Source organism: Pocillopora damicornis, chromosome 6 (assembly GCF_964200805.1).
Source record: "Pocillopora damicornis chromosome 6, jaPocDami1.2, whole genome shotgun sequence".
Lineage (NCBI taxonomy): Eukaryota > Metazoa > Cnidaria > Anthozoa > Scleractinia > Pocilloporidae > Pocillopora > Pocillopora damicornis.
In genome coordinates this window covers 13,832,905-13,850,488 of record NC_142675.1, presented here as the reverse complement: position 1 = coordinate 13,850,488, position 17,584 = coordinate 13,832,905, and the positions used below count along the sequence as shown (strand labels likewise).

The 17,584-nt window shown below is 37.2% G+C and overlaps 2 protein-coding genes and 1 pseudogene across 3 annotated transcripts; 2 read left to right on the top strand and 1 right to left on the bottom strand.

Annotated features, from left to right (window-relative positions):
* Window positions 1-268: 268 nt before the first annotated feature.
* On the bottom strand, window positions 269-10,804 carry LOC113672395 (cyclic AMP receptor-like protein A). Of its 2 annotated transcripts, XM_027188679.2 has the most exons (15): window positions 10,634-10,804; window positions 10,434-10,505; window positions 10,304-10,356; window positions 8,329-8,383; window positions 6,621-6,677; window positions 6,325-6,388; window positions 5,236-5,323; window positions 3,949-4,038; window positions 3,228-3,275; window positions 2,803-2,881; window positions 2,448-2,495; window positions 2,191-2,273; window positions 1,661-1,734; window positions 1,206-1,276; window positions 269-1,134 (listed from the first exon to the last, which is right to left on the bottom strand). In XM_027188679.2, exons 2-15 carry the CDS (start codon window positions 10,476-10,478, stop codon window positions 943-945), a joined length of 1,047 nt encoding a protein of 348 aa, XP_027044480.2. In that variant the 5' UTR covers window positions 10,479-10,505; window positions 10,634-10,804; the 3' UTR covers window positions 269-942. The 2 variants fall into 2 exon arrangements, with proteins under 2 accessions (XP_027044480.2, XP_089064758.1); XM_089208632.1 differs by having other exon boundaries at window positions 10,434-10,705.
* LOC113672397 (uncharacterized) lies at window positions 8,836-9,563 on the top strand (annotated as a pseudogene).
* Window positions 10,745-15,452, top strand: LOC113672394 (thiamine transporter 2). Its single transcript, XM_027188678.2, has 3 exons — window positions 10,745-11,785; window positions 12,478-12,619; window positions 13,788-15,452. The coding sequence occupies exons 1-3, from the start codon at window positions 10,761-10,763 to the stop codon at window positions 14,001-14,003; spliced, it is 1,383 nt and encodes a 460-aa protein (XP_027044479.2). The 5' UTR covers window positions 10,745-10,760; the 3' UTR covers window positions 14,004-15,452.
* The last annotated feature ends 2,132 nt before the right edge of the window (window positions 15,453-17,584 follow it).

Genomic DNA, 17,584 nt, shown 5'->3' with positions numbered 1-17,584 from the left:
CAAAATGCAGATGCCATCGTATTTTCCCAAATTCCATTCTTTTCTTTTCTTTTTCAGTTCCTGATAACTTACTCCCTTGCCACTTTCCCTTGAAGCTTAAGTAATCGGGAATCGACTGAATTTCCTCACTGCAAATAGAACTGGTAAGAAATATGAATTACAGCACAGGAACCTTTTTGTTGAACACTTTCATTCTGATTTCATATTCGCTCTTACTGACAACTACCTGCTTGTCAGTAATCACTTTAGACAATGAAAAGAGCTCTAACACGTTTCACGGTTTTAATAAAGAACAAAAATAGCACGTGGATGACAGTTATTTTGCAAGCTGGGAGGGGTTGTAGGGCGGATCAAATTTGATAAGAATGTGGAAGAGTTTGTTCAGTGAATAGGACAGTATGCTTGAATTATTCCTGTTGTGCTAGTGGCAATATATTATAATTATTACAACCTTAATATAGCTTGTATTTACATTTCTTGCTATGTTTACAGTGAACCGATTTACATGGAAGGATCTATTCACTCACAAAACATATACCACGTTAATCTCCCCAGTGAAAAACACAACGGAAACAACAGAACATGGACTGTTCGAGAAGTCAAACGATGATAGTTATCAACTGAAAGGCAGGTAACGAAGATCGGTAGATGGGAAACTTTTACCAGGGGCAATAATTCTTAACTTTCAATTATAAGGTAGGTTTGTGGTCAAAATCAGCAAAGGCCAAATGTTGTGTTTGTGGTCCTTCCACAGTACATAGAGAAAAATACTCAAACAAACGAACACTTGAAATGCTGACTGGTGTACTTACATAATTCAAGGTGTTGAGTTGCACATGTCTGAAATACTTATTCTACCGTGATTTCCAAAATTAAATTTTACAACAAAGCAGGCCATTTTAGTATAGAACATTACATTACACAGCAGCAGCCTGTTTCATCTTAGGTTGCTACCTGCTCATCTAAGGGAGGAGGTGGTGCAGCAACTGGTGTGGGAGAGGGTGGATATGGGGATTCTGTTGATGTAGCTGAGGACCAGGATGAATCATCATTGGGTCTGACTTCATTTGTTTCTCCAACAGGATACTCCCGAACAAGAGGCTTCTTAGCTGCTGTGTGTTGTATCAAAGCAACCTAAAATACAAAAACAACAATGTTATTCAACTCTAGGAAATATTAAATTACAACAAAGGGGTGATTCATACCTTCATTTGGATGCAGTTCAGCCTGCTCAATGTTTCCTTATCCATACCAAAGACAATTGCATTTAACATTCCTAAACAAAATAAGCTTGTAAGTTGAAATGCTTGTATTACTTATGCCACAACAACATGTAATCCATACATCACTAAATTCCCTTAAGAATTCTTTCCCCTATACAAAAATGCTCTCTTTAACTTTGCAAAGTAAACTTAAAACTTAATTAAAAACTGTGTCACTTATAATCTGTCACCATTAATATGCTTAAGCATCCAAATTATAACCATTATCAGCATCATAAACCACTTTTGGTCATTTGACAATCAGTAGGCTAAAGATTCAGAAAACTATGACTCTGTTTGAGAACTTGACTCCTACAAACAGGATATCACAGAGATTACTTGAGGTAACTTTAAAAAATTTTCCCATTCTTTCTTCAAGATCCTAGCATTCCACTTACCAACCAGGGGACTAGACAGTACTTGAAGCAGCAGCAATGTGAAATTGGGTTGGGGGCTTGCTGCATTCTGAATTCTGCAAACAAGTATGCATTGACAATGAACATGCCTACAGCTTCTTTGTCGCTGAGCCAGCCATTCCAAGTAAACAGAATGTAGCACTCCATCCAATGAAAAAAGCAGTCACGTTTCAATAAAAATCTGTCCTTTTCTTATTATGTAGTCACAAGTTAATTATCACCATACACATGTAAATCTGCTATTTATTTCAAGGAAATAACTGTCTCTTCTTTAAATATTGAAATAGTACATTGGAAAAGAGAGAGCCTAAAATTTATTAGCCCAAAAAAGTATATGGCTTAGTTTCTCACTGATATTATTGGGTTACACTGATCCTCTGTTAGTTTTCCAAAGTTGTTCTGCAAAGTGTATCTTGCAGACAAAAACCTTGAACTATACAAAAGTAAACATATTTTATTATCTGCATGGCAAGTTCTACAAAGACTATATCACTACAACTAGCTGCACCAACCTGTCTATGAGAGGACATATTGTTGTCAAAAGATAAACTACAGGGTACCACATCAGTGGCCTAATGTCCTGTTTCATCAGCTCCTAACAAATAAACACAATTTAAGTTAAAACAGGTAAGTTTTGTTTGTGCTGTCACTAGCCCAGCTGTATCCTAAAATGAGAAAAACTCAAAATGAATGAGTCAAGCAAAAGATAACTGGGTCTCTATGCAAAGATGCAAAAAATTATACGGATAAAATGTTTCAATAGACTTACTTTGCTTCTGTCAGCTTCAGCATTGTATGTACCCTCCCAACATTTTATCTGCCAGTTGAAATACAGCTCAGACACTCACTTGAAGTGAAATTTACTCACAGTTAAGTTAAATAGGGGAGAAAAAGGTGAACAAAATTCTCATTTACAAAAGCCATGTGCAATGAAACAGCTATGAAGATGGCCATGAAGGACAAAAAGTGGGGCAGCATTTCCATTTTCCTTCCTAGATTACAAGATGTTATATCTCTGACCAAAAAATGACATGTAATGAGTTCCAGTTCCATTTTATTGATTCAGTGTTCTATTAATACTCAATCAATCGTCTGTGAGATCAAAGACATGTAAAAAAACTGACCTGTCTCCTAATTGTTATGAAGATGTAAGAATAAACAACAAAAAGTCCAATGATACAGAGATACACAGGAATATAATATCTGTGAATTAGAAGCACAAAGCATTTTTGATTATAAGCAACTGTTACAAAAGAATATTTACAGCCACGTTCAGTTCAATATAACATTCATTTCTGTAGAAATATTTAATTACAAAGGTACTTGAGTGAGAATTCCCTTCAATTTAGATTAAACAACACATGGTAACCACTCACTAGATTTAACCCTTTACTGTACAAAAATCACCCTATCATACCTTGAGTAAAATGATATTTTAATTTACCAAACTTTAACATATGTGCCATAACTCTGACCATAATGACTCAAATCTTGCTACCAAAAAAACATATAGAGCAAATAGGCCATACTGATAACTTCATTCACTTACGTGGCGAATCTCCATGCTACGCTGTTGTCACTTTGTTTTGAAATCCAACTGGAAAAAAAATGCTGCTCTTTAAAATTGAGTAGCTAATTTTGTGTTTTAACACAGCTTCATATTCTTCCAACACTAGCTACTTTATTCATCACTTATATTTCCCTTCCTCCTTTTAATTATTAACATGCAAGTTTGTGGAAAGGAAAACAACAGAATAAGTAATGGTAATAGGACTGAGTGGAGCCCATTTGGTCTGTAATCATACAAATTATAATAAATCGGACAAACAAGCAGTGGGAGCCCAATTTGTTTATCACAGGTATGATTACAGACCAAGTTGAAACCAAGGTTGTGATTGGTTGATTTAAACTACCACTTTGAATGTAATTGGTTTATTGAACCATTTGATAACAAACTGTTCATTACAACTTGGTAAGAGAATTAGTGAAAATAGAAGTTTTTTAACCAATAACAATCTAAGAAATTTTTTAATTTTTTTAATTAGTATGGCTATGTTTCCAATTCTGTTTTTCCCTGAATTTAACAGAAAGCTATTGATTAGTATACCTTAATATAACATCATAAGATGCACCTGAATAAAATCAAACTAACATGAACCATAGCTGCAAAAAGTAACATTCAATACCTACAACAATGATAACATGAGGCCAAAACTTTTTTCTTGTTCATTCATTTTGCGAATTGCATAATCTACAATGTAAATACTCACCACCAGGCCCCTGCAGGTCCATAATGGTCATTGATCAGAGGTAAGCAGGCCACTACAAAGGGGATTCCCCATGAGATAAGGTGATAATATCTGCAAAAAAAAATATGTACCATGTGTTTTCTCATCTAATTAATGTATATCAGAGCATGGAATGAAAATTTTTTTTGTACAGACCCATTAGAAGCTCCTTAAAAGGTTCTAGGTGAAGTAGAAACTACCCTGATTACTGGTACTTAAAAGGCATAGAGGATTAAAAAAATTCCACTTTCTTGTGCTTGCATTTGCTTCCCACATGTGTGAAGTAGGGCAACACAAATGCAAGATGAAAAGCACAGGCTCTATCGGTTCTATGACACCATTGAACAGTTCAGAAAGAGATGGCAAGAATGTTTTCCACCATTTCAAAAGTAGTAACTTAGTGTTAACAACTAGGTTGAGTGTTAGTACTTTGTCAGAAAAATTGCTCTGACGAAGGGCTAACACTTGAAACATCAGCTTTTTTACTCTTTACAAAGGCCAATTTACATTTTTAACCAAGTTGTTAACACTAAATTACCTGCTACACTCTCCCACCAATGCAGCACGACAGTTTCTTTAGAAACTTATGCCTTTTATTTCAAAAATAAAACTTGTTTTGACAAAAGTTTCCCAGAATTGAAAGACAAATCAAAGACAAGTCTTGCTTGGAAAGATGTGGCCAAAGAAGTGGGCTTAAAAGACAGTATGTTTTACGAAAGAATGTACACATATACAGCAAAGACATTGATGTAGGAATACAGTGCCTCTTGAACAGTTTAGTAAACAGTGTACAAGTAAAATTTCTCCTCAGAGCTCTGTAAACAAAAACAAATGATAAAACATACTGCAGCAAACTTTGCAACAAAAAAGCTTTGTCGTCATCAGCCATCTTGGAAAAATACTTACACTATGCTTGTGTATCTCACTTTCCTTGCATTCACATTGGATATATGAACTTGCTTACATTTGCATTTGCATTCACGTCACACATGTCAACCAGGCTTAAATGTTACTAATAAACATTACTCACTCACAAAAATGGGAAGCCAGAAACAATTAAGGGATCTTATTATACTCCTTGGAAAAAAACCAATCAGGCACAAGAGAAATAAACTGCACACTGTAAGGACAATTGGATTGTAGTTTTGAGCTTTGCTTACATGTCTTACAATTTAGTCAGATTGTTCACTACACAACCTGTTGAATCAAAACATAATCTTCTAAGTTTTAAGACTTGCAGTATTACTCAAAAAAAAAAATCAGACTAACTTTTCAAATTTATCTGTTTTGACTTCTTTTATAGCATTCCAGTATAAGTTAAAGGTGATGCAGCAAACCCACAGAAGGACAGAGAAACCTACAAAATACAGACCAAATCTATTTCACATTCCTTGTATAATTTCCTTTATGATCAGTAAGATGGTGATAAATGAAAAAAACTATTAAGAGAGATTTAAAATTTAATTACAGCAAGCATGGGAAAAGAAAATGTACTACATTAACAAATAAAAACTTGAGGCATGCATTTCTCAAAAGACATAAAAACTTCTCAGGCCAAAAACTTTTTGATACCATATTTCAGGTGATTTTCTCAGGTCCCACAGAGTGTTTCTGAAAGTTGCCAAAAGCCCTGTATTCTCACTTGAATTTTTCATTGTTTTTTTCTGGTTTTACTGCCAGCTATGAAAACATATTCTTGAATACATAAATATATCCTTGACCCCACCTCCATGCTTAGAGGAGACTGGTACCCTGAGTCCCACTTTTTTGTCCCAGAAAAAAGCCACTGACAATAAGGAATTCTCTCACCACCTTTCAAAATGTTGTTTTGTTCCATAATCAGTATTAATGTTCCCGCCACGTATCATCTTAGCTGTATAGTTTAATTCAGAACAGCCCTGATGACTGCCATTTTATTTCAGATCAAATCACCTGGAAAAAGGTTTGGGGAGATAAGGAGTTCCTTCAAAGTTCACAAGGAGAAATAATTACTGCTACTTAGGCCTTATATTTGTGGGTGCCTTTTTAAGTGGGTTACTAGATCATTTTCAGGCCCAAGAGGTTTTCAGGTGTTTTGATAAATGCTCAGCTGGGTTTTTTTTATGAGATAATGGACACAGGGGATGTAGCCAGCATTTTTTGTGAAGTTTTCACTGAACAGAAAGTCATCAGAAGGCCATCTAATATGATAGTATCGCTCTTAAATAAATATTTGAGATGAACAGCAAAAGTGTTTGCTTGAACTTGTTGATTGATTGTTAAATATCATAATTACAGCATAAGGTTGCCACAATAGAATATTAAAATGAACTGAACTACAAATAAATGCTATCTCTCAACTTGAAACAGTCAACATACTTGTAAACGAAAGAAGCCAGGCCTGAAAGTCACATAAAGTGTTGTCATCTGGAGGAACACCTGTCTGGAGTTGTAAAGTACATTATCAAGTTTACAACTCTTTGGTAATGTGTAATATTTTACTTCAAAAAAAGTGCTCAATCAACAGTCTTTGGCTTTACTTCATTTAAAAACAAAATAGATTAATTAAAGTGAGAAGTGCTTCACTCACCACAAGCAAAAGGTATGTTTATCTGTCAGTATATCTATAATACATCTCTGTTAGACTTAAAAGGAGCTTCAAGCAGGACACTTACCAGTAGATAGCTTATACTGTCAAGACAAGCAGCAGAAGTAAGAGCCAAAATAAGTCTCTGTTGACATGAACCACAAGTAAGTGGTGAGGACACATAACATTGAACATGAAAGAAAACTTAAGTTCGTAGTTATGAACACTACTTATTATAAGCAGTAGTAAAAATAAGGCCTGAAAAAGCAATTCAAGCCCGTTCCAAATTTTAAACCATGACCACTGTGATACCAGTGCAGTGCTCCACCAAATAAGGACCAGTTCCCAGTTGGCTGGTTAGCTCAGTTGGTCAAGCACTGCACCTGTATCACAGGGGTCATGGGTTAAAATCCCATAAAGGCCTGAATTTTTTTTCAGACCTTATTTTCACTAATGCATAACTAGTGTTCATCACTGCAAAGATCACTGTTATATTCATTTCTTAATCCGCAGTTCACATATGTGATTATCATATATTCACAGTCATTTACAGTAAACAATTAGTTAATACATCAGTGTGCATTCATCAAGATATAAAGCGTGCAGGAAGTTTGGAGAGCTCGAAGGATGCATAAGAGTTGATCGAGGCTACACCTTGAGCAACTCTAGCTTCTTGCATGCTCTCCAAACTTCCCAAGTGCTTTATATCTCAATGAACGCACAGCTGATGTATGAACCAATTGTTTAATAACATTTTCAACCGATAGTTTAAATGTTGTAAAAGGGTTAATATTCCTTCTGCTATGCTTCAGCGCATTGATAATTTTGTTTCAGGAAAACATTTCTTCCTCATCAGCTTGCTGACAACTTTCCATGTTTAGCTCAAATTGCCAACGAAGTCTTAACCAGTTGTTTAATAGTAAAATCCCAAAGTAAAAAATCACGAAGAAATTTTTTTCTCAAGAGATTTGTTTGCTGACATCATGAGCGTGCACAATAGGAGTATGAAGCACACTCACGCAATTGAATTTGATTAGACAAATTCACACGTTCTGTTATAAATAATATTGTTACATAATTTAACATTCTGTATATTCTGTTCTTGGAAGTGCTTACTGTCATACTATTAGCTCTGCGTTCAGCCACATTTGAATTACTGACTAAGCCCACTGGACCACCACATTTTTTTTTTTAAAATTGTGTGGTAGTAAGAGACTAGTTGATTAAAACCTAAAGTTTAGTAAGTTAATGTTTTCATTAAATATTTTTATATGATTGTGCAGATCAGATCATCAGATCAGGTCATCAGTCCTGTGCAGAATTGTTGTCGGTAGTAGTCACTAACATTTCAATTACCTGAGTGGAAGTCATCATCAGAGTCAAGTGAGTTGTTATTGTCAGTCAAATTTACTAGGTTCAGTTTGTGTATACTGACTGGTCAGTTTAGCTGTGATTTAATTGGATGTATGACTCAAGTAGCAGAAGTAAATCATGTTTGGTCAGTTTCAATTCATCAGTAAAGTTAGCTTGTTCTGTTCCATTGATTTGCATGTTTATGTCACGAATAAGTCATTTGAATGGTGCCAGCAGTAGTGGTCACCTGTTGAGTGGAGTCTGTTCTATGCTGGTAAGCCAGCTTTCCAGAGTAAACCATGGAAAGTAGTTAGTGCTGTAAGTAAGGCATTGTGCAGATTCCCAGTCAACAGAGTAGTTTGTGAGTCATTGATGTTCAGTAATGTGGTTTTTGACATCATCAATTATTTTCAATGGTTATATGTAAAATGAGGATCTTCTACCTGCACAAAATACTTGTACTTTCTGAAAAGCCATATAACAAATATTATGAAGAGGCTGCAAATGATAACAGATCATTAAATTTTACATCATGAAATAAATTCATACCTCAAATATATAATAACAAATTACTTGATAGGTTAAAGCTCAGACAGATTTGAATGAAAACAGTTTAACAGTATCACAGGTAAGATCTAGTAAGCTGTTATGGTAATTGTGAAGAAGAGCTCCCAAAAAAACCTGTTGGTCAACTGTCGGCCGACAGTTGACCGACAGGTTACCGACAGTCTACCGACAGCTAACTAACAGGTTACCGACAGGTTAAGAAAAAAGAAAAATTGCGTTAAAAACGAACAGTTAACGTGACATAACAATCCGTAATGGTGATGTATGACTCGACAGACTTCACCTACTTACCAATCGACGGACTTGATCCGATGATAGCGTATGAAAAGCCTTTAGTTAAAAAAGTTATTATCATTACGACGTAATAGTTCGCAAACAACAACATGTCTCAGAGAATCTTAAAGTGCACAGTGTGCGGCGGCGACCACTCTATTTTTCACTGTGAGAATAGGTGGCGTCTGCAACGGCGACAGTAGGCAATGTTCGTGTAATGAACACCCGCCTCAGAAAAGAAAAAAGACATCAAAGTCAACAGCCTGCAGATACGTCGCACGACGATCTAAAGAAAAAGTATGAGTCACTACAAAAGGACTACAAAAGAGTGGGTCAGAACCAGGAGCTGACGACATTGCTAGAGGAACGTGAGAAAGAGGCTGAAGAGCTAGCCAACCTTGTCATCGCACAACTCCGAGCGGAAGTGCGACACAGAAACCAACCTGCGCCATAAGAAGACTGCGCCATAAGAAGACCCACCCTCATCACAACAGCAACACCAGACATTCGCGTCAGCACCCACAGCCTGGCCAACATACACGAACGATATGACCAGGTTCTCCAGACGATGAAAGAGAACAGATGCAGCATGGCCTGTGCCTTCTGTCTTGCAGGCTGTCCTCAGAGCACACTACGAGACTTCGTGGCGATAGCAGAACCGAAAAAGGTAGACTCGAGGGAACTGGACCTTGTCCTCCGCAACCAAGAAGTTAAATCGGTGCGAGATCTGGAGGTTGTCTGTCGCAAAAGACTTCGGCGCTACATCCCGGTCATGAGCAACATGAGGAGAGAGGGGCAACTGTTGCCAATGAAGTTTGAGGCACGATTCTACGAGTGAAGTATCTTGTATGTTTCACCACTCACAAAACGGCTCCTTTAGGAGCCACCAAATCTATGAAAGGCTATTCTTGTCAATGTATTACACATGTTGGATGTTGTATCAAGCGAAAACCGAGAGAAAACATTAAGGTTTGTGTTAACGTTTTACCGACAAGCTACCGACAGGTTACCGACACATTACCCCAACTGTCGGCCGACAAACGGCCGACAGTCGGCCAACTGTCAGCCGACAGACGACCAACTGTCAGCCGACAGACGACCAACTGTCGGCCGACTGTCGACCGACAGTTGACCAACAGTCGGCCGACAGGTTTTTTGGGGAGCTCTTCTTCACAATTACCACTGTTATTGGTCGATCGAATCCTCTGATTTTTTTAATCTTCCACCTGTACGTCAATATACGCAAAACATCACTTTGAACTTGTTAGAGCGATCGTAAATTCAAGTTTAAAACCGATACGCTGAGGAAAATCTAGCCTACGCAAACATCTTAAAATTTGAACATAATATTAAGTAATTACATACGAACCTATAGAACGAGCTTCATTGATCAGGAAATATGTAATGAATCGACATGCTTTCAAAACTTCGATAGAATTTAGGATGTAAGAGTAATATGGTATGTTTCCATATAAAGAAAAAAGGGGGAGATATGGAGCCATTTCTGCTCTGTAATTTACAACGTTTCTTAAACATTTCACAATATCATTAAGAGGACCATGTTTGGTCAGTTCCCACCTGGCAACCAAAGAAAAAGAAGCGACCGTCTGCTTGACAATGGCGATAATTTTCTGTAAAACACCATAGATAGAGAAGAGAAATTACTTACCTTACTGACTTCAAATGAAACGGAAAGATCGATACTTACGCAGTAGTGTTGGTCTTCTATAAACAGTGTACAATTACCCGCCATCTTTCTTTGTGTTCAGTATGATTCGATCTAACAAGGGTTGGAAGGGGAAATTGAAATGCGTTCACCTTATTTCATTGAAGCAAAAGCTTCGTTGGTATTCTAGAAAGCAAAAGTTGAAAACGGAAAAAAAATGGAATGGGTTAAATGTAGCCTACTTGAGATGTGTCAAGGCGATTTCCTCTTCATTCCACTTTGCCTCCCCTCCCTAGGTAGTTCGGTGCTCGCTCACTTCCTGTGTTTTTTTTTTTTTCGCCATCACGTGTCGCATCCTCGAGCACCACGATGGAGTTTTGGATCAAAGCTACTTTGCTTCTCTGTTCCTATGGCTTTTTCAAAGAAATGAAACCATCAGAGCCTTTTCTAACTCCATACTTAAAAGCGCAAAAGAATATGACCGAAGAGGATCTGGAAAAAATCTACCCCGTATGGACCTACTCTTACCTTTTAACTCTGTTAGTAGTGTTTTTAGTCACAGATCTGCTGAGATACAAACCCGTAATTACAATCGAGGGGCTGGCTTATTTGGCCACGAGAATCCTTTTGATTTGGGCCGGTGGAGTCTTAGCGATGCAGTTCATGCAGTTCGTCTATGGAGTAGCTACTGGAGCTGAAGTAGCTTACTATTCTTATATTTATGCGGTAGTTGACAGAGATCATTACAAGATCGTGACCAGTTATACCAGGGCGGCAGTCCTGTTGGGAAGATTGATCTCAGGAGTTGTTGGACAGCTTCTAATAACGTTCAAAGTGACTGACTATCTGGTTCTTAATTACATCTCTCTTGGCAGTGTTTCAATCTCTTGTATTCTAACACTCCTGCTACCAAAAGCTTCTGGAAACGTTTTTATCACTACGACAGAATCTGACTATCTCATCGAAGAACAACGAAACGGTTGTATATCATCCTGGAAGCGAACGATGATTACCATGTTTCGTGATTTTAAGCTGTGCTACTCTGACAAAGAATTGCTGCGGTGGTCTCTCTGGTGGGCCTTTGCTACTGGCGGGGAGTTCCAAGTTGAAAATTACGTACAGAATTTATGGGAGATTATCTACCCATCTCATAACCACAAAATTTACAATGGTGGGGTTACTGCAATCTCACACTTGACTGGGTCATTGGTGGCTATAGCATTAGCACATGTGAAAATTAACTGGTCCATATTTGGAGAGTTGTGCCTGGGAGTGGTGTCTGTAGCTGATGCATTCTTTTTGTTCCAAAGTGCACATACCAGCAATATCTGGTTGGCCTATCTTATGTATGTCCTATTTCGCACAGCATATACTTTCCTGATAACAATAGCAAGGTAACTGTTCTTTTTTTCAAAAAGGAATTAAAATAATTAGTACATGACATAGTTTTATTTCCTGAAGTCAAAATTAGAGCCAAAAATGAATTCCTCTCAAATATCCTGTATTAAAGAAAAGTCATTCATCTACAAGATTCATGTTGTGGTATGTTTATTCTGTAATAGATATAGTGATGACGTCAAAATGCCCCAAAAACAAAAATGTGGTATCTTTTTAAGCAATGTTGTAGCATTTTGTCATTTAATTTGAGTCACAAAGCTGTACCTTAATAGGGTCAAATAGATATATTTTGCAACAAGATAATTTGGTTTTATCAACTGAGTTTATGATGAAAATTGGCCATGTAAGGAGTTTGTAAAGCTGATATTTTCAGTATTAGCCCTTCCTCGTACACTCTGACTAAGGACTAACACTTGAAACATCAGCTTTAGAAACTGGTATGATGGCTATTATGTACATCATCAACTCAGTTGATAACATCAAATCATCTTGTAACACCCACCCACCCCCCTCCCCCCCCCCCACACACACACCAATGTAGCACCACAGTTTCTTTAGAAAAATATACTGCCTTAACATTTTGCAACAATTTATTCACACTACAATTTACAAGGACAAATACTGTGTGAACTTCCTGATGTTCACTACACTGTGGATATCATGATTTATCTTTAGTTTCTATTTTAAGTTTGCAGATTGCTAAGCATGTGGAAATGTCAAGATTTGCCTTGGTGTTTGGAATAAATATGTTTGCTGCACTGCTGGTGTCAACAATCCTGACAGCAGTTGTGGTGGATGGACCAGACCTAAAGCTTTCAGTTATCGAACAGGTATTCATGCATTTATTATGTTAGTTAGAAATTACAAGAGTGTCTGTCAAACTAGAAAGTGTGGTCAGTGTAAGGTGCAGACTGCAGACTGGGGGTAAAATGCAGACTAAGGGTAAAATGCAGACTGAAGACTGTAGACCAGGGGTAAAATGCAGACTTTGTTCTTAAAAAAACCTGCTTCTCAGCAAAAACTTTAAAAGTGAGCTGGATTGAGGTTGCATAATTCAAGAGAGGCTGGCAATAATCTTCATGGTAATTGATGTTTCAAACTTCACTTCCTCAGATGGTTTTGGCATTGACATATTGTTTTAAGGTAAGAACAGGAAATGTGAGTGTTTGAATATATAGTACACAGCCAGCTAAAGATATTTCCCTTGTTAAGGAATAAACAGTTCTGCTGAGCAACATTAGGTAGCTTTAACATACATGTAGCTCATGTATATTTTGTTTGGCCTTGAAAGTAGTGGTGATAGACTCTCATCACACAGCAGCAATTTCAATTATTTGGACATTAGAAACCAGGCTGTTTCCCATACCTTTGTTTTGTGCTGTAAAGTTAGGCATGCAAATTTTTTTAATTTAATGCAAATTTGTGGGTGCAAGATAAGAGTCTAATTAAAAACTTCCCAACAATATCCCCTGATGTTAGCCTTTCTTATTCTGTGAGGTGTTTCACTTCAGTATAAACCTGAGGTAAATCTGCCACTATCATGGTCAACTTAACCTATGTGGAACTTCTTGTTGGAAAAGGAATGCTCAGAAAATTCAGTTTTCCTCTGAGGTATTTTAATTCTCTGGAAAAATGGCAGAGTCTTCCTTAAATTGAAACAAATTAAGAGCAAGTAGAAGTCTCAAGTTACTTAAATTAAGTTTAATCATTTAGAGTAACCAGAAATGTTCATAAATTTCAACTAAAGAAGTGAGTCTGCATTTTACCTTGGTCTGTAGTCTTCAGTCTGTATTTTGCCCTCAGTCTGCATTTTGCCCCCAGTCTTCAGTCTGCAGTCTGCATTTCACACTGACCACTAGAAAGTGAAGGGTTGAGAACCCTGAAAAATAATTTAAGCATCTGGGGAATGCTTATACTCTGTTAGTACTCTGTTAAACTTGTGTTTTAATTACTGCAAACAATGACCAGAAAGTGAAATGAAATCTTTCATCTTCCCAGTTTGTCATTTATGGGAGCTATTTTGTGATCATTGGAGCTGTTTTCTTGGCACGAGCTGTGTATCACATCACCAGAGTGGGATGGAGACAGTCCTGGCAACAGCGTTATGTTGAAATGGAAGCCCAACCTCTTGAAGATGTTAGAAACAGAGATTCTCAAGAGGATTGCACTGGAGAACTTGTAGCACCAAATACTGGTGGTTTAGTGATCACATGAAATGGAGGATGATAGAAAGGATTAAATTCACGTTATAGGTAGTGTAGGTGTTGCTACAGTAATAAAGCATTGAGGTTAAAACTTGAGCAGATGATATTTAATTTAATAAATTAAGCCAGATCTGGTAATTTAGATTTTAAAAGTTTATATTTTTCTATTTCATTTTTTTTTGTTCCAGTATCCAACTGACACATTGTGATGTTCTGTTATGTTTCACACTAATGTTAGGAGACATCCTGGAGACAAACACAAGTGTGTCCTGAGTAATAAGTGGTTTGGTGTGGGTTAATGATTACCTCATTGCAAAAATAAAATTTTATTATCCTGGATGGAAATCCACAGAAATCATTTATTCAAGCGGATAAATGATGTGAGTATTTATAAAACTGTGATTAACTTAAATTTCTGGGGTAGTTTTCAGTGAACTCTTACTTGTACAAGTTCATTATATTGGTGGTCAAAGAAAAAGGTTGTGTTGGATAAAGTGAGCATTTTATGGTTTTTAGTTTCCCTTGAATGAAGGCTAAGAACAGGCTTGAACAGGCTTTGAGGTCCACAAATAGTGTCCCTTTTCCCTTGGACAGATGTTTTCTTCAACGAAGATAACAAATACAAAGCTTATATGAACATTTTTGGCGGCAAAGTTTGTGTGCCTTGAGTGGAGGCTCCACTATACTTTTGTTAAGTTTGCATGGGAATTGATTAAGTTCAACTTGGTCTTTACCTGCAAATTTTCCTGAAGCAAATTTTATTTATAGCCCTGCCTCATCCTCACTCACCTGTCTTTTTCAAGATTAGGGTTGTATGTAATTTAACTAATTACTATTAAACACTGGTGAAGTTCTGATTGGTTAAAAGAGTGCAGCTTAATCTGGCTGGCCCTGGTTTTGTTACATCACATCTATAGACAGTAGGTTTTATATGGTTGACAGTGACATAATGCTTACAAAATTAGAAGTAGCTTTTGTAATCATAGATAAATTTTGGTATCATTTTGGAGCCCTATTCAGTAACAATATTCTTGGTTATTGTAATTTGTTAGTGTGTTACTTTAATTTATAAAATGTATTCGTAGTGTAGTTAGCATTTTTTACTTTAGAATTTTTGTGGCTTTTAACAGTTCCCTTGGACTTGTTGATGATATTCAGTGCAATTAAATAAGGTCAAAATTGTTCATTTGAAGCAATAAGTTAAAGTTAGTAAAATTTCTGCTTTGAATTATATCAAAATTGTAGTTATATATGACCATTATTTATTGATTGATTATTAGAACGAGAGATGACATCGCTAGAAATCATCCCACAGCTGAGTGTCTGAGTTAATTCTTAGGGTTTTTTTTTCATTTCTTCTAATCTTATTTTAACGGTTGGTTGTTCGGAACTTTAAATGGTGGTAAATGAGTATTAGAACTAAAAAAACTGATTTGAAATAAATTTGTTTATTTGTTTATTTCGGTTATTTTTTGAGTCATGCTTTGATTTGTAGGAATCAAGTGATAGAGAAATCAACGAATAAGAAAGAAAAATTTTAACAGATGTTGAAATGAAAGCCTGTTCCACAACATAGAAGTAGAGTTTATTAAGAGCTGTCATGTAAGCTTGATAGCATTAAGTTTTCGGAGAGCAGCACCCACCAGGAAAGGTAGAACTGGACTGGTTCTAATAAAAGCCACTAGAATACTTGCTAGGAAGGTCTCTTCAATCCCGCAATCCCGACTAAAATTTTTTCTCAATCCCGTAACCCCGACAGTTATACTGGTCAATCCCGATCCCGATCATACAATTTTGTCTAAGTCCATTTCCTAAACTTAGGAGGGCCTTTTCGGTAGGTGATGATTTTCTCAACCAGCATTGATCCGTTGAAGTCTATGGTCACCGTAAGGCGTAAGTTCATCTCTTTTCATCAAAATAATGATACTGTTTATTTTAGAAGTTTTCAAAGCTTTGTACGAATAACGTACGCAAGTCACGATAACGACTTCTTCCGTTAAACTTCGATCACGGACAAACATATTAGTACAGATAGGTCGGACGAATAACAATGTCAACAAGTGCATAAAACACAAAAGATGACGGCAATCCCATGGTTTCATAACAAGGGAGATAAAGAAAACTTAATTGAACAAAATTCTGCTTGTAGCGGCCGACACAAGCAAAGCAATACACACTATGAAGCGAGGATATATTTTGCGCAGAAGCTTTGAATGGTTTTATTTAACGTAGTCAAGGTAACCAAGTACTTATCGTAAACTGAAATATGAAAATTATAAGGAAGAAGGTGAGCTAAATTCTAAAAAGGATAAAAAAAAACCGCTTGAAAACGAACTCTAACAAAAACTAATAACCAAGTGGGAAAAACGTATAGCGTTCTAACGAAGCGTGAACAACGTAGGCCACGTGTTACAAGGTGGCGAAAACGAGCGATAAAGAAACATGTAAAAACTAGGCGAAACTACCAAAATACTAGATATTTAGACAAGCACCAAGAAAGGAACAAAGGCACTTACATAACAGTCCCGCTTGTAAGAGTTTAACCAAAACGAACTTCGAGATAAGGAGGGCAAAAAGGCGCTCTTCCGATAGGCACGTTTTATCGTTAGCTCAAAGCAAGAAAACCAACTAAAATGCGGTTCTGGGTGGAACCTAAAAGATCACGTCCCTAACGGACAAACAGTTATGTCATTGTTGCGGTTCAACAAGAATCAAAGTTACAGCGAATTAATGTCCGGTGGTAAAGGCGTGCCAGCCATTACACTGCTGTTGAAGCGAATACTTCTCACGAAGCTGATTTTCATCTTCCCAGGTGAAAATCAGTGTCTTGTTCCAAAGATGGATTGTCACCATCATCACACGGGGAATCGTACTCTAATAGTCCATCTTCCTTTTCGTCTTGTTTCCCGCTGTTTTCTTGTTGCTCCTTGAAGTCAGAGCGTTCGAGGCTGACTGGTTTGTTCGGCTGAATTCCTCTCTTATAGAGGTATAAAGGGGAAGTTCCAGCTATTGCCATCGTTGTTTCCTGTCTGACAGAGCGCTGACCCACTGCTGCAACAAATGTTTACGCCCAGTCCCTTATCTTCTGTATGCTCTGTACTGTCACCTGTAGAGGTGGTAACGGTTGAATTGCTGGTATGGCCGACAGGATCATGGCACGTCCAAGTACAGGATACCAAGAATTTGGATTTGAAAAATAGTACACCACCCAACGGGCTGTCCTCTTTAAGCCATCTTTTGCTGCATTTACAAAGTTTCTTGGGTAATCTAACACCATGAGGGTTTTCGAGGCCATTAAGCATTTCAACTGACGCAGCAGTCTTACATACCTTGTTACCCTTTGGGCCATTGAGGATTTTTGGTAAATTAGCAACTTCGCGTCTGATATAACTTAAATTGCCGCGCACTAACTCAAGAATGTCGCCGAACAGCCTGACCACCTACCGAATGCTTGAGAGCCTGTTGGCCTGGTGCTTTTCGTGGACTGATCACGAGAAGATCAATTTCTTCATAAATTCTCGTCAACCGACATCCCTGTTCTCGGTTTGTTTAAGTGTGTTTCCAGAATCGCGCTCCTCAAAATCGCCGATT

Coding starts and splice junctions, on each gene's coding strand:
- LOC113672395 (XM_027188679.2), bottom strand. CDS start 10,478: ATGGCGGGTAATTGTACACTGTTTATAGAAGACCAACACTACTGC. Junction 6,389..6,620: donor ACAGTATAAGCTATCTACTG/GTAAGTGTCCTG, acceptor TTACAACTCCAG/ACAGGTGTTCCTCCAGATGA. Junction 5,324..6,324: donor CTGGCTTCTTTCGTTTACAA/GTATGTTGACTG, acceptor TGTATTTTGTAG/GTTTCTCTGTCCTTCTGTGG.
- LOC113672394 (XM_027188678.2), top strand. CDS start 10,761: ATGGAGTTTTGGATCAAAGCTACTTTGCTTCTCTGTTCCTATGGCTTT. Junction 11,786..12,477: donor TTCCTGATAACAATAGCAAG/GTAACTGTTCTT, acceptor TTCTATTTTAAG/TTTGCAGATTGCTAAGCATG. Junction 12,620..13,787: donor AGCTTTCAGTTATCGAACAG/GTATTCATGCAT, acceptor TCATCTTCCCAG/TTTGTCATTTATGGGAGCTA.